Source organism: Rhea pennata, chromosome 19 (genome assembly GCF_028389875.1).
Source record: "Rhea pennata isolate bPtePen1 chromosome 19, bPtePen1.pri, whole genome shotgun sequence".
In the NCBI taxonomy this organism is placed as follows: Eukaryota; Metazoa; Chordata; class Aves; order Rheiformes; family Rheidae; genus Rhea; species Rhea pennata.
Window position 1 is genome coordinate 10356852 of NC_084681.1, and position 15574 is coordinate 10372425.

A 15574-nucleotide genomic window follows, 5' to 3' on the forward strand; every position below is an offset into this window, starting at 1 on the left:
CCTATTTAATAATATTCTAGCTAGACTGTTTTTATTAAATCAAAATTAAGTCAAATAAAGACTGCAGTTTGAAAGTTCAGACTCATATAGGAGCTAGTCTTCCCTGAGGAACGATGCTCTTGATAGACAGGTGTCTGTCTGATACCTATCAAGCTTCTGCAGATCACCAGTCCTGAACTGAAGGGTGGTAGACGACAAAGCCTGCCTATCTAAGGTGTGTACAACCTATCTCCTCAGCAGATGGGATGCAACAGGCTGGGAGAAGATAGTGACACCTGCATTTGCTTTTTCTTGATATATAACGCGAGCAGCAGTTCTGGCATGACAGGCTACTCAATGCATTCAGGAAGCCTTACATGCCTTGACAGATCCCTAAAGATGGTAGTTGTATCCCTTTCCCCCATCTTATTCTGCAGGCACTCTGTCTACCTCAGTATACGAAACCTCCAGTGGATCCCTGCTCCCCAGCTACTGCTTTGCTCCCATATATTAGTGGGGTGGTTGAGGGTGAGCGTGGGAGTGACCAGTGGGTAGGTAAGAGTTTGGGGGGAAATGCCGAGTCTGAGGCCAGGGAATAGGATAAGGAACGTGACAGCATGGCAAGCTAGGAGCTCTCATCTACACCTTCCTCAGGAATCCCTTCACTGCAGGTCTTCTGGGCCTTCACAGTGCAAAGGGAGGTGGCTGCTATATACCAGTAAGGAGGACAAGCTGCACTGCAGTGGGAGAAGCCACTCTTCATCTCCCAAGTCAGGCATTTATCAGGCTGTTTCATCAGCCCTGTAGGAGCTGTCACACAGGAGAATGTGACATCAAAGGAAGGCCTGAGTGCCACACGAGACGCATGACACTTGGCAGTCCTGCCAACTCCTGGGATGATGTGAGATGAGGGGAGGCAGCTGTTCCCAAGTGGGTCATGTGGGCCCACAAGATGAACTGAGCTCCTATACTGTCTAAATATGCAAAAGAAAGAGAAAAACAGCAAAAGGAAGAGAGCAAAGGGCTGGAGGGATGCCCAGACTGTGGGAGGCTTTTCTCACTTACAGACTTTGCAAACGACCCAGCTTAGAGGGGCCGCAAGGATGGAGCTGTATCTCGCCTAGATTGCCAAGCTGACAGTCATAAGCAGGGCATGAACCTCCAGACACAAAGATCAGCTGCAAGGCAGATGCTTGCTGTAATACATGCACTTAATGCAGTCGTTGTCTACATGTTTGTAGTGCAGTCTGCTAGTCATGCTCAAGGGCAGCTTTTACCTATAGCAGCTGGAGATTTTTCTTTCTTTATCTTTCTATGAGACAAAACAAGTGGGAAAATGGATGCAAAAAGGAAAAATGCAAAAGCCATAGAGAAAATGTTAAGTGCAAATATTATGCTTCGCAAATCAGTATTAACACTGCACCTTTACAAGTCTACATTATCTTCTCCTTTGGCATCATGTTTTCTTAGGTATACTTTGATATCTGGGACAGTAAAAAGAAATGCATTCGCTATTGTAACTCAATCTGACTATAGGCAGACTCTGGGCCTGATTCTCTGCTGTTTTATTCCAGTCTGACACAAGCACATTGCCATGATGGCATCATTTGGATTATTTCTGATTTATAGTGATTGAGAAAAATTGGGTCCCGTACAATAATGCAAACAATCAAAGACGCAAAGCAAAAATAGTGCCTCCAAGCTGCTCTTTCACAGTGCATGATATTTTGAGCACTTGATGTTGAAAGCCTTAGAGTGCACAAAAGGAATTTTCTTCATTTCATATATTACACAGTTGCCTGAAAGAAATGGCAAACAACTCTGAGCCTGAGCATGCTTTGCACAGGCTGAATTGTGTTTTTTTCTCACTGTCCATCAGGTGTCCCCCAACAGATCTCCACTGAAATCTGGATCAACACCTGACAACAAAACCAGTTTCTTGACCTACAGCCATGGAAACATAAATGATCCTTGCAGAATCCCAGACCAAATTCTGCTCTCTGTTACTTAGATCTGAAGTGGTTTTACCGAAGACAGTAAGCCATCAGTGCTCTGTGAGAGCACAAAAGAGTTATCAGTGCCTTTGCAAACAAAATATCTAATTCGTAATTCCTCAGAAAATCTCACTTCTACAGTCTATTCCCAGGACCCTGAATTGCTACATTTCATCCATAATTGTACCAAAAACTTGATTTGCAAAGAACACGGCAACTGCCTCAAGTCTGAAAACAGCATTTAAGGCTAATAGAGAAATACTGAGCTGAGGAGCCACTCCCATTAAAACGTACTATGTTCCCATAAGAAGCATCCTCAAAGGCAAAAATAAGGATGAGATATCTCCCAAGTCCAGCATGTACTGGAGATGCAAAACCAGCATGCACCCAGTTTCTGTGTATGCTCCCTTCCCCTTTCTTGACAAAACTGAATGTTGAACTTACCGTTCTTCCTCTCTGCAAAAGGTAGTGGCTGGAGCTTGGTGCCATCTCTCACTTCACTGGTAGCGTTTTCTTTGGGTGTCTTTTCTTCTTCATTTCCGCTTGGAATACTTTTCTGGTCTGAGCAGTCCTGCTTGATCACACCATTCATCACCGTGTCTAAAGGGATTGATCCAGATTCTGGCTGCTCCACTTTGAATGATCAGGTAGAGAACTGAACACCAAAGCCACCTATGGAAAAAAAGAGAAGTAGGTAAGGACCAAGTCCCCAGTAAACGCTTTGAACAAAAAACAAGAATTGGCACTCATGAAACAATTAAATCACAGACCATTATTGCATCTGTTGTTCCATGTTAAAAACATTTCAGGGAAGCACTTTAGTATTCCTAATTGTCTGTGTGATGCTGTCCTCCTTGACTGCTGGGTCTGCACTCCTGGATGCTTCTCTGGAAGAATCTGCACCCATAAGCACAGAATATTTGCAGAAAGCCAGGGCAGTAATGAAAGAAAAACAGTCACAGAGTACCCAGATGAGAGAGCTCTTGAACTGTTAGAAATACAGAACAAATCTATAAATGTGAACAATCTTCCTTAACATAATGATCTGGTTAGCTGAGCAAAATGGGTAATGGAAATCATTCCGTACAACACAGAACAGGCAGCTAATTGCATTCCACAAAATGAGTATGAACTCCCTTCTAGTTTTTATGCCAGCCAGTGTATGAATAATCTGCAAAATAAAATATCCATGCACAAACTATTCTTTGACATGAAAGTTGTGATTAAGAAACACATCTGGTCACTCTTATGAGCAATTCAACCAGATCAGGTAAAAAACTTGGGAGTTTTTGATGAGTGAGAGGAATTGTTTATTTAATTTTTTATCACATTGTTCTACCCTGTGGTTTATGTGGTGTTTGGGAAAATACATCATGACCAGTCTCAAGAAATTCTGCAAGTTCAAGTTGTGCATCTACAAAGCATCTGGGCAGGTGGTGTTTCCTTTGATGACACTCATATCTCACTGGAGACTGGGAGGGGAAAGATACTATGAGGGAAAGATACTGCTTACGTCAAATGTCTTTGTGGGATACAGACACACAACCTTGGAGGAGCTGCTGATACTGAGCATAGCACCAGAAAGCTGCAAGGACCGTTTCAACAAAGTATTGTCCAAAAAAGTTTTCAGATGATAAGTGAAAGTGAATGCCTGTTAAAACCAGCACCAGCTCCTAATGAGTCCCATCAGGAAAGAGTTGAGGAGAGCTAAAAAAGGTCATTTGTAGAGAACAAGAATAGAAAAGTGCAAGATTGATTCAGTGATAAAATCTGATTTAATACAAAAAAGTTACCAATTTACTGTATAAGGAAGTAAGAATAGTGCATTGTGTATGATACTATCTCCTCCATACTCCATATGCCAGGACTTTCTCACACCCCTGTTCCTACCCTGTACCAGCATGGACTTTGCCATCTGCTCTCTCATCTCCATCCATCTCTTTATCCCCTCCAACCTATCCTCACCACTCACACAGAATTGTCTCCCATTGGCAGCAAATCAGATAGCATAGCCATCCCGTTTTGCTTTATGCTACTTTTCATTGCTGGGAGAGATGCTGAGTGCACGGCCAGGAAGTATGTTCCTCGGGTGTCTCTGTCACTTTATTACATCCCAGAGGGGACATAAACTGCCCCCATGTGCAGATCCTGGGACAGACTGTGTTCATACCTAGCCCTGGTGTCTGCGCTCTGAATCAAAATGCAGAACTAAGTTTGATCCAAACTCAGCCCTTACCTGGGGAAAACCCCTGCCGCGGTCTGTTCCTTCTGTCTTTCAAATCATGTCTCATGCAAAGGTTTCTTTGCTGTGCTTCCCACCACTGAAGCAGTAGTAACACTGCCTTCTTCCTGCTTTTCTTTACATCTCCTGTGCTCAACTATTTATATCAAAGTCTGACATTCTGCATACTGCATATCATTATGCACTGGACACTGCCCTGCAACCACCCAGACAAGCTAGGGCTCCATTGCATGACATATCTTTGAACTGACATTTTCAGTTTCCACCTCTGCTTGAGCAATTTTAGCTCCTTTGGGCAGCTCATGATCTCCTTTCTAGTGGTGTGATTGCTGTGTACTGCACCATCATTATCATTGCGATGTGCAACCGATCTGCTCTACATCCATCCACCAGTGGCTGTAGTACTGCAGTCCCACTTCATCACAAGCAGCATTATCTCCTAAGCTCTCTATTTAATTCATGACTAACATGGAACATGAAATAAGTGTTTACTTTACTCTTTTAAAATGTACATTTTTTAACATTTAGAAGTTGCTGATACGATGCATCTTTCCAGTGGAAACAGTGGGTGATGACAGGACAATCCAGCAAACTACATCTGCTTACAAAATGAGACTTTGTTCAACTGAACACTAAATCTTTGATAAATTAGTCAGGGCTTTGGTGACGTACATGTTGAACCAATATGACAGTTTTATATGGATTATGATTATTAATGCTTTTGAAAAATAGAGAGCATGAGCCAGACATTCAGTGTTGATGCTGCAAGACCACCAGCAGAGGCAAGAACATATCAGGAAGGCTTCTTACAGTCACTGTGTACAATCTTTTTGCACTCAGAGCATATGCAACATTTTAATTTGCAGTGAGTGTACTGGGGTCCTTACTGTCTGAGCCAGGGGGTCACACTTTGACCCCAGAGATGCATGCTTTCACAACACATTCAAGTACCACTGGCTCAATGGTGGGTTTTTTGTTTTTTTGTTTTTTTTCCCTGAAGTCAAATTTGGCTTCAAAACATTCCACATTGTTCACTCACTTCAGCCTAAACTGACTGTATTTACAAAGCTTAAGCACACTTTTGAGCCTCAGAGCACATCTCCCATCAACCATTGCTGCCAACACATAAATTGCAAGGCTGTACACAGCACAGGCCATGTCCCATCTCCCTCTGCCTATAAATATTAAATTCATAAAGCTGGACTACCATGGTAGCTTGTGGGTTCTTCCCTGTAAGACACTGGAGATTCTCTGGAGCAAAGGCTATGTTCCTGGTTTCTATTTTCCCTCAGTGCAGAGAGAAATGTAGCATGGATGAGGATGTATTTTCTTCTCCCTAGATATACTTTCCCACCCATAAAGTCTCAGATGGGGAATGGTAGGGCCTAGTTGCATCTATTCCCTGAGCGCTTTGTCTCGCATGTAAATCTAGGGTTTTCTGAGAGTTACCCCTGTTGATCTGGTCAGGGCATGAACACCACAACCAAAACATCTCCTGGCCAGATCTTTTCCTGGTGTAAATCAGTGTGGCTCAACAATGGCAAGCAACATCATCTCTTAAATGACTTTATGGGAAAAGGCGTGGGTTTTCTGACAGATGTAATGCTTACATTCCACTACTGATTTCCTGTGCTCTTCGGGTAAAATCTGAAGGTGTGAGAACACAGACTCTCAGCTCAAATGGGGAGGAGAAGAAGGAAAAAGCACAAAAAGGCATGACGCTTCCTGGTCCATGAAGGCTGGAAATGGATACTTAGCTTGGTACTTACGAAGTCTGGAACAGGGTAGGCAGCTGCTCAGCCCTGTGTCAGCCTTGTGACTGTGAGATAGAGGGGACAACCTGGGCAGGCTGGGTGGGCTCCTCCTGTCTGTCTCTGAGACAGAAGCTGGCCAGAAGGGGTCATGCAGAGCCTTGTGAATTATCTGACCAGCCCTACCAGGTTGTACTTATCCCTGAGCTCACAGGTCTCTTGGACCCCTTGTCTTAGTGCACAGCACCAGACTCCACATGTTTCCCCGTTGTACATCTCTACTTTACTGATATAGTCAAATCATGCAACCCATGACAGCACCTTACACACTTCCTGAGCTTTACTTGGGGGAGAAGATAAAACTCACAGGGACTCAGTCCCATCTCCTGCACACCACAAGGACATTGCAGCTCCATCTGTCCTCTTGTTTTACTGTGAGTCAAAGCAGCTTAGGGGCGTCTCTCATTCCTGTGACTTTTAGCAGTTCATCTCCCTGTAGCCTGCTGCCACTGAGTTTGAGGCTCTGATGAAGATGGTTTACATTGGTCCTCCCCTAAGATTAAATGCTCTGGACATCTTTCTGAACTGTTTTCATCACAACTCTTCTCAGTAAGAGCAGAGATAACTGAGACATTAGCAACATATCCAAGTAGACTGTTTCTTTCCACTGTCCTGCTCTCCCAAGCAGCCAATGCCATTAGAAAGTGTGCACTTTTTTGAATCTGTCCTGATGGGGGAGATATAGACTGAGGATTATGCCAGCCTGTAGCCCTGAGATGTCCTGTACTTTCTTCAGGTGCTACAGAGAAATTCAGAAAGCATGTTGTTCTGCTCTCCAGGAATGAATGTTTCTGGATGGAGATACTGGGTTCTGAAACAAGAAACAGAGGCAAGTGCAGCGCATTCACATCCCTGACAAAAAGAATGGGTGTAAGCCCAGGATGTGGCTGTCTGTAAAACAGCATTTTCTTACCTCCTTTCAGGTTTCAGCATGCCTTAACACACTGCTAGGATAACCTCACCAAGGAGATTGGCTTCTGCCCAGAGGGAAGCTCTGTAAGGCCAACTCTGCCTTGGAGCTGGCTTAGCAGGAAGAAGATCTGATGCCCATTATCACCGTCACTCATTGCAATGGCAGGTGGGATGGCTTTGTTTGCTGTGCCCTGCAGCGTCCCCTTCCAGGCTTGCCTGGCACTGTCCATCTCTGCTGAGCTCTGGTTTTATCCACTGGCACCCGGCAGCTCCCAGTCTACTTTCAGCAATCTGCAAGTAGTATCATAGCAAAAAACTGCTGAACTTCAGGGTCAAACCTTGAGATGTCTCTGTCCTCATCAAGTGTGCCTTAGCTGTCCCTTTGCAGGGCTGACCATTGCCTCTTACTTGCAGGTCAACTGACAAAGTTGAGAGCAACCAGAGAGCTTTTTCTTGGCTTTGCAAAACCATAATGGATGTAAGTTGGATATTTGATACTATTCCCCAACATGGCTGTGACAATTAGTTTTGCTAAAGTAAGGCTACTTTCAGTACATTGTTGGTTGTTCTGTAGTTGTCAGAGATGGGGACACATTGTTCTAGGGGCCGGGCTCAGTTCCATCATCTGTCAGTGCCCAGTGTTACATTCTCCACGTACATTCTGCATTGCCCAGCTTGGCTTGTCACACGGTCTCTGACAGCTGCATGTTCAACAAGACTCAAAATTGCTATTACGGATTCCCAGGATCAGTTGCAATCTTTTTCCTACAGAAAAGGTATAAATCCCTGGGCTAGCTGTTTTTTGCATACATTTTTTTAGAATGTCTGCACTGTCTCCTCTCAAAAGTTTGGTCTTTTGTGGAAGTTGAGGCTGTGGGCCCTTGGTGTTACTCAGGCTTTGCAGAAATGCTGTTGTAAAACCATCCACATTAACTGCAGGAAGAGCTCAAGCACATAGTCCTCCCAAATGCATGCCATCTCAGGCTCTGCAGGTAGCTCTGAGTTTGTCAGAGTTGGGAAGAAGCTGTTTTCCCACACTAAATAAGTTTTTTTGTGATTTTCATAATTTTTCCTTACTGCAAATTGGGACAAGAAGCTGAATTCTCCAACTTTTTGCAAAACAAGTATGAGAAAAAAAACGTGGATAAGGTCACTCAGAAGGTTTCCTTCTATACTTTTAAAATATTTCATTTCAAATATAATGATTTTAACTTCCTCTTCATAGAAATAAACTAAAACATTGAAATGAAAAGTGGTTTTGAAAATGTGGAAGAACTATTTTTTCACTCTGAGGACAAGTTTTGGCTTCAGTAGTTCATTTTCCAAAAAAAATTGTTTGCCTGGAAAATTTCCTAATGGAAAAGCTCACTGTCCCATATCTGGGTCTTAACAGTCCCCTTCCACATCTTAGATCTCCAACATAGCAAGTACATGCCTGAATCAAGCTTCTTTCCAGCTTCCAGAAAGAGACCTTTGTGCCAAAGTTCACACCAGAAATTTACCACTCATTGGAACAGAACAAGACCCTTCTTGTACCCTGATCTGGGACTTAACACAAGAAGAGCCCCTTCTCCCTCTAGTAATATAGAGTAAATGACTTGCTACAGATACTTGATGATCACAGCATAGACCATAGCCGTGTCCCACAAGCTCTTCAGTTAGATGCACCCTGTGCACAAGAGCCTGCTTGGAGGAACAGGAGGATATGACGGGAGATCCAAACCGTATTGTGCTTCTATTTTAGGTGAGCTTGAGAAATTACTCATTGACTTTGGCATAAACCATGAATAAAATTAATGTTAGATAAGCAATGTGCCTTTGACTTTAGAGAGAAGTCATTTTTGCCTCAAAGTCAGAACAGGAGCTAAAGGCTGTGGGGAAGAGGAAGAGGAAAAGAAAGAGATGGAGAGTCCATCTATAATGATAAGCCTGCAGGGCTCCAGGCTCAATTCCAGTGCCTGAGCAGAGGCCTCTACCACCATTTGAGATGCTCCAGGGTATGCGAGATATTCCTGTTTGGCTGGCAGATACTGAGCAGGGCCTGTGGAAGACCAACATCCTCTAGAGTGGAAGCTGGACCTGAGACATTTCTAAAGGCATGAGAAACCCACACCTAAGCACTTGCCTCATGCCTGTAGGCTGCATAGGATTAGGCACAGCACCCTTGAACAAACTTTGATTCTTTATCTTTATTTGATTCTTTATCACCATTATCATTGTGGCTGATATATCTGAGGGCTGTACTGCCATTCAGAGAGACTTGGACAGGCTGGAGAGTTGGGCAGAGAGGAACCTCATAAGGTTCAACAAGGGCAAGTGCAGAGTCCTGCATCTAGGGGGGAATTACTCCATGCACCAGTACAGGCTAGGGGCTGACCTTCTGGAGAGCAGAGAAGGACCTGGGAGTGCTGGTGGATGACAAATTGACTATGAGCCAGCAATGTGCCCTTGTGGCCAAGAAGGCCAATGGTATCCTTGGGTGCATTGGGAAGACTGTCGCCAGCAGGTCAAGGGAGGTGATCCTGCCCCTCTCCTCAGCCCTGGGGAGGCCTCATCTCGAGTACTGTGTCCAGTTCTGGGCTCCCCAGTACAAGAGAGACGTGGAGCTACTGGAGGGAGTCCAGCGTAGGGCTATGAGGATGATCAGAGTGTGGAGCATCTGCCCTCTGTAAAATGACTGGGCCTCTTCAGCCTGGGGAAGAGAAGGCTGAGGGGGGATCTTATTAATGTGTATAAGTACCTGAAGGGGTGTCAAGGGGATGGGGCCAAACTCTTTTCAGTTGTCCCATGTGACAGGGCAAGAGGCAATGGGCAGAAATAGAACCACAGGAAGTTCGGCCTGAACGTGAGGGGGAATTTCTTCACTGTGAGAGTGATGGAGCACTGGACCAGGTTGCCCAAAGAGGTTGTGGAGTCTCCTTCTCTGGAGATATTCAAGGCCCGCCTGGATGCAACCCTGTCTAACATGCTCTAGGGGACCCTGCTTGAGCAGGGGGGTTGTAATAGATGATCTCCAGAGGTCCCTTCCAACCTTACCTATCTATGATTCTGTGATTAGAATTGGCTTGAGGAATGATAGCTCCCATTTATGTTACATTGATGGCTTTGATGATCTGTACAGTTACTCCGACCAGCATGAACCTGTGTATCTAGACTTACTCACTTTCCATCTTTTCACCTCTTCCCTTGTGCCACCTGCTGGATCTAAGCATGGAACAAGCATAGTTTACACTTCCTCAGACACTAGATTCATCTAAATCCTCTCCTGCTTGCTCTATCAGAGGTTGAAGTGGAAGCAAATACATTTAATGCTATTGCATGTGCAGTGCCTGTTAAGCAATCCTGACCCACCATAAAACTTTAAATACCCACAGAGAAAAACCAGGAGAGAGATGTTCAGAGACGTAGTTCAGCCTTATCAAATTCTTCACATGTTTGCTGGGCTTCTGCTCAAAGGAATGTTGCTGATAAAATAATCTCACTAAACATGGACTTAGTGTGTTTTAGCTGATGCTTACAGTGCTCAGGGAGAAGAACTCAGAGCTCTGGGCTCCTGTGGGCAAACGTCCCACAGACATTTGCACTGCAGCTACTTGTTGCAGATATTGATCAAACCCTGCTTCATACAAGCTCTAACAGGAACCCTATTATGTCCTCCTCAGACCCATGTGATGTCTGGCAAGGGAGAAGACAACTCTGACCACTAGCCCCTGCACCTAAAACAACAAATGACCTTTGGTACTCTGAGACCATCCTGGAGCTGACAGAGAATGTACTACAGCTATTATCTTACTGTTTTCCTTCTCAGATCATGTCCTTTTTGGATGATATCTTATACTGAACTCCCTCATGCCTCCTCTAGGAAGCAGAAAGCCCTGTTCTACAGAAGAGCTGAGTGTAATAGCACTATATGGAGTCTACAGGCTGTTTCCCACAGAGTTGCATATTCCTCCAATGGCCTAGAGGAGTGACCTACTCACTACTTCAACCTCCACACAAGGAGCTGCAGCTCAGGAGGAGTGCCTGGAAAGGCAGCCAGAGAACTTCCCTAGTAAATGAGAAACAAACCAAGGGAAACCTGCTACAAGCTGAGATATTCTTCTTCCACAGAAAAGCTACTCCATGTACCTTTTTGAGTAAAGCCTTTGTGGAGCCAAAGCCAAGAACTAATGAACAGAGCTATGCAAACATGATGCCATAAAATCTTCACTCAAGGCAAGCTTGCCTAATGTTTGCTCACACTGTGATCCCCAATCTCAGCAAGATTTGCCAACTCTTTCCACTCTCAGGGGTTTTAGGATAGAATCTCTTTCCCAGCCTCCAAATTCCAAATGCTGATATCTGTTCCAAGCTGCCCAAAGGCTATGTGGCCTGAGAAGGCAGTTAAGATCCCTGTGATAGAAAGAGCCAGTTGTCCTCATCCAGGACTGCATTTGGCCTTCATTCTGTGGAGGATGATGAGAGGCAGTGGCTGCTCTCAGGAGAGCATCTCAGTTCTGGCCTCAGTCCCATTCCCCTGAGCTATTTTGAAAAGGAGTGTTTTCTCCCTTGTTTGTCTGTAGAATAAAGCTTTATGTGGTGAAAAATAGTAGAGGAAGTGGTGATTAGGAAATGGGTTATTACAGCAGATCCTCCCAAGATCCATCTCTCTGTCAGTCCTGTAAATAGGCCAAGAATATCTAGGAAAAATTAGGCTGATGCAAGAGTTACACTTCTTAAATGATTCATCTTAAAGTTGATTTAGACTCATAATGAACAGATTCACAGGTACAAATTCCTAGAGAACTCACTCCAGGCTTGTGTATCAATGTCCACAGTACATACATTGGCATCCAAAGCCCTTCCCAGGACCAGGACTCCCTCAAGCCACCTTGGCATCACAGGCAGACTGATCTGACTTTAGTAATGTAACACTTCATTATATTGTAGTAGCACCCAGGGGCTAATCTGTTAGTGGGCGAGGACACATCATACATAGCATTGCAGTATTGCCCAGGAAAGAATATGGCAGCAAGGGAAGACAAATAGAAAATATAAGAATTGAGAGGAGCCTTAAAAATGAGGCTGAATAACTTGGGTTTGATGTGGCAGCCAGTGGAGACCAGCAGAGTAAAGTGAGGCTGCTGGAGTGATGGGTTGACACAGTGATGTTGCTGGAGTCTGACAGTTTGGCAGGAAGTATATGACTTCCTGAAGGGCAGCCCACTGACGCACTCTTACTATCACCAGGACATCCAGAAGAGCTGTCAGACCTCTTTTAATTCCTGCTTGCAGTGCCTGCAAAAATGAAGCTACTGGTATCTCCTTCTCTGTCCAGCAGAGTACCTGTGAACAGGGGATATACGGACATGCCTGGCAGCACATGCAGTACAGGTGGAATCTGGGGTGAGTCCATGGAGTATTAGTTGGTCTGTAACAAGGACATTTCCGACTGAAAACTGTATGAAAAAGGCAATAGCAAAGGACTGCTGTTGTTCCATTTCTGTATGCTGCTTCTGCAAGATCTTGCGGTTTTTAGACAAACACAGGGTCAGTATTACCCTTCCCAAAGGTAATGGCTTGAAACCTTTGTTAAACAACGAGCCCTCTCTCAGCAACTACGAGGATGGCTGTGCTATACAAAATCCCTCAGCTGACATCTGTGCAGAATCTAAAGTGGTGCCCACTGCCAGCTGTCTGATCTGACCCAAAACACCAACAGTCTCCAGTAAACATCCAGGGCCTTGAGAACACAGTGTCTTGGGTCAGAGGCCCAGTGCAGCTCTGAGGGCTGTCTCTAGAGTTGGCTTCCATCTAAAGGTATGCATCTGGACGTTTAAGTACAGACATTGGAGCAAGGCACTCTCAGCTTCCTTCATATTCACTAGAGAGAAACAAGCATTTTTAGGGCGTGGTCATCATGCTTGCCTGTGGGCTGAAAAAGAAGGTAGATTATCTGCTCCCTAAAGCACTAATTTTTCACCACAGGCTCTAAGGACGGCCTAGATAATCAACTAAGATGAAGAGATCTAACCTTAGCTGAGACAATGGCCACTCTGTATTGCATCCGATGTTTATCTTAGGATGTCCACCCTACTGGATTAACTCTGAGGATTTGCTTGGAGCATCTTCATTCACAACAGTTTGGAACAAATTCTTTCTTTGCTCTGAATGGCATTTAACACAGTCTTGGCCACTTAGCAGTCAGCACACCAAGTCCATTACATATCAGATATTCCACCAGAGGGGGGAAATCATCACTGATGTGATCAGGATTTACATTATCATAACCTGTTTCTCAAGCTACCTGAGAGAGCTGGAAATATTAGAAAATCTCTCTGCACAGTGGGTATTCACTCTATGACCTTTAGGCATGATGCTTAGATGTCTAATCTCTGTTGGTCTCCAATGCTCCCTGTGTTATCAGTGGGAAGAGACAGGATCTTCACAGGGGGTCATGTGAATGTCGATAATTTAGGTGCTGAGATGGAGTGATGAAGATATTCCTTTTATGCTGACGGTCTGTGACATCTCCTCCTACAGTGCCACTGATCATTCACACAAGCTTCATATTGGCATGGAGTCAGCCATAGCCCCTGGCACTGGCTGGGAAAGATGGTCCTGTAGCCAGCATGCTGTTAACAGAACTCATTTACATGAGTGGCATGTGTGATTGATAGTGGTCTTTAGAACATGTCTGCTAAATGCTAGTGGAGTCTGACTCAAAATGAAGTTCTTCCCATGCAAGGGGTGTGGCATTGCTGACATCAGGCTGATCTGACTGTGATGTGTCACCCCCCAAAGACTCTCCTATTCACATTTCCACCCCTACCAGCAGCTGCCTCCCCACTTACATCTGCAAGCACGTATTGGCTTCTCTTGCAGAAGGTCATTTGAATGTCTTTGGTTATTGCTGCATCATTTAACTGTGTCCTAATTTTGCTGCATTTCTGGTTATGTCTGATCTTTGTCTCTCTTATTTTGTTACATTTTAGAAATGTAATAAACAAAATCTCTCTGAAAGAAAGAAAACATGGCAGAGATCTGAAATGGAAAATGAGTACAAACTGGACCCATGCCTTTTTATTAGATGCCAGAAGGAGGAGAAGAAACAAAAGCCACAGCGACAAACACTATTAATAAAACGAAGAAGGCAATTCTGAAACAGGAGTGCAGCTGGAGGCAAAACCAGTTTGCTCGCCTTGGACAGTCCCTCTGCCCAGCACAGGGGCCTGGTCAGCTTAAGCTGGCATAGCGAGCATTCAGTGGGTGGGAAAGGCCACTGACTGACCTAGTCTTTTGGGAAAGATCCAAGCCTGCTGGCAGAGGACTCATGCCAGGGGATGTGATTTCCACTGCAGCAGGGACTAACTTGAGCCAGACTATAGAGTGGACCTGCATGGTGCATTGAGTGGGTCAGGCCCAGAAAGGCTCTGAATGTTGCCTCTCTAACCGTGCAGTCACGGGACTGAACACTGAGTTACAATATGTCTTGCAAAGAGGTCATATTTAACTTTGCATTTAAACTTTGCAACATGGAGCCTCTGTGCCTTTGGCTGCCCTTCCAAAGGGAAAAGCCAGGAAAGGTCAGGCTTGATGCTGATTGTTGTTGACCCCAATATCTTCTCATTCAAGGCCCAGTGAAACTACTAAGCAAGTTTGGCTGAACGAGACTCTCCAGTTTACTGCTGCCAGCACAGGCAGCAGCTGCACCAGTCGTACTTCTATTGCATAGAGGACAGCTGTGCTCTGGTATCACTCTAACAGCTAGAAAGCATCTGAGCTTCGGTATGCATTTTGTACAAGCCAGCGCCACTGCATAAATTAGCTAAGCTGCTCAGTATTAACATGGCCCCATGGGGAATTGGGATGCATAGCCTGTCTTCTTGCGTTCATTGATGACTTCACAATGCACTTTAATACAGAGAAAGATCAATAGAAAGTGTCTACAACCACAAGACTGGTACAAGAAACATTAGAAGGAACAGAAAGGAGATCTTGCATGCAGGAATAAAATGTTGTTCAGCCTTCAGACCTACTCAACAGCACAGCATAGCCCCATTTGAGAGCCATTACATCTTCCACCACAGGCATGAGAGGTCTCAGAAACAGCATAGTTGGTCCTTTGCCAGCATGTGCACATCATTTGTGCTCATGAGTGGGAATAAACCAGCTCTCTGAGTCATTTTACAGACTTTGAGTGCTCATGATGTCAGGCTTGAAGTAGGCCTCTGGCTGCAGAGCACAGGGTGGACAGTGGACACCAGTCCACTGTCTTGATGGACAGTGGCTCTAAAACTGTACTGTGAGGGGATTTTCCCTTTCCTGCATGTTATATTCCCCAGCTACAGCTGTGGTCAGTGCTGAACCCTGCAAAAGTCTCCAGGGCAATCTGATTTTCTGAAAAAGTACAGTGTTGTAAATTTGGATCACAGACATTGCAACTGGAAACCAACAGTGGGACACAAGTAGGTCTGCCACAAATACAAAGTGGACTTGTGTGAAAGATGCTGGCTCAGCTCTTCCCTCTCTAGATCTTAAGCACCCTTCATCTTCTTGCTCCCAAGGAACTGCCAGACCTACTATAGGCAGATTTGGGATGTTCTTTCAGTCTCCTGTTGAATTGCTCAATGTTGTATGGACCACAGGATCAGATT

The 15574-nt window shown here is 44.7% G+C and overlaps 1 protein-coding gene across 6 annotated transcripts in view; it reads right to left on the bottom strand.

Annotated features, from left to right (window-relative positions):
• MYOCD (myocardin) overlaps positions 1-15574 on the bottom strand; it is a 272623-nt gene that overhangs the window by 119369 nt on the left and 137680 nt on the right. For 5 of the 6 annotated variants that reach the window (XM_062591806.1, XM_062591803.1, XM_062591802.1 and 2 more), the window contains exon 2: positions 2418-2645. In XM_062591806.1, coding sequence (XP_062447790.1) covers positions 2418-2565 — 148 coding nt within the window. In that variant the 5' untranslated portion in view covers positions 2566-2645. Of the gene's footprint in view, positions 1-2417; positions 2646-15574 lie in introns of those variants that run through there. The other variant, XM_062591805.1, reaches the window with a different exon arrangement.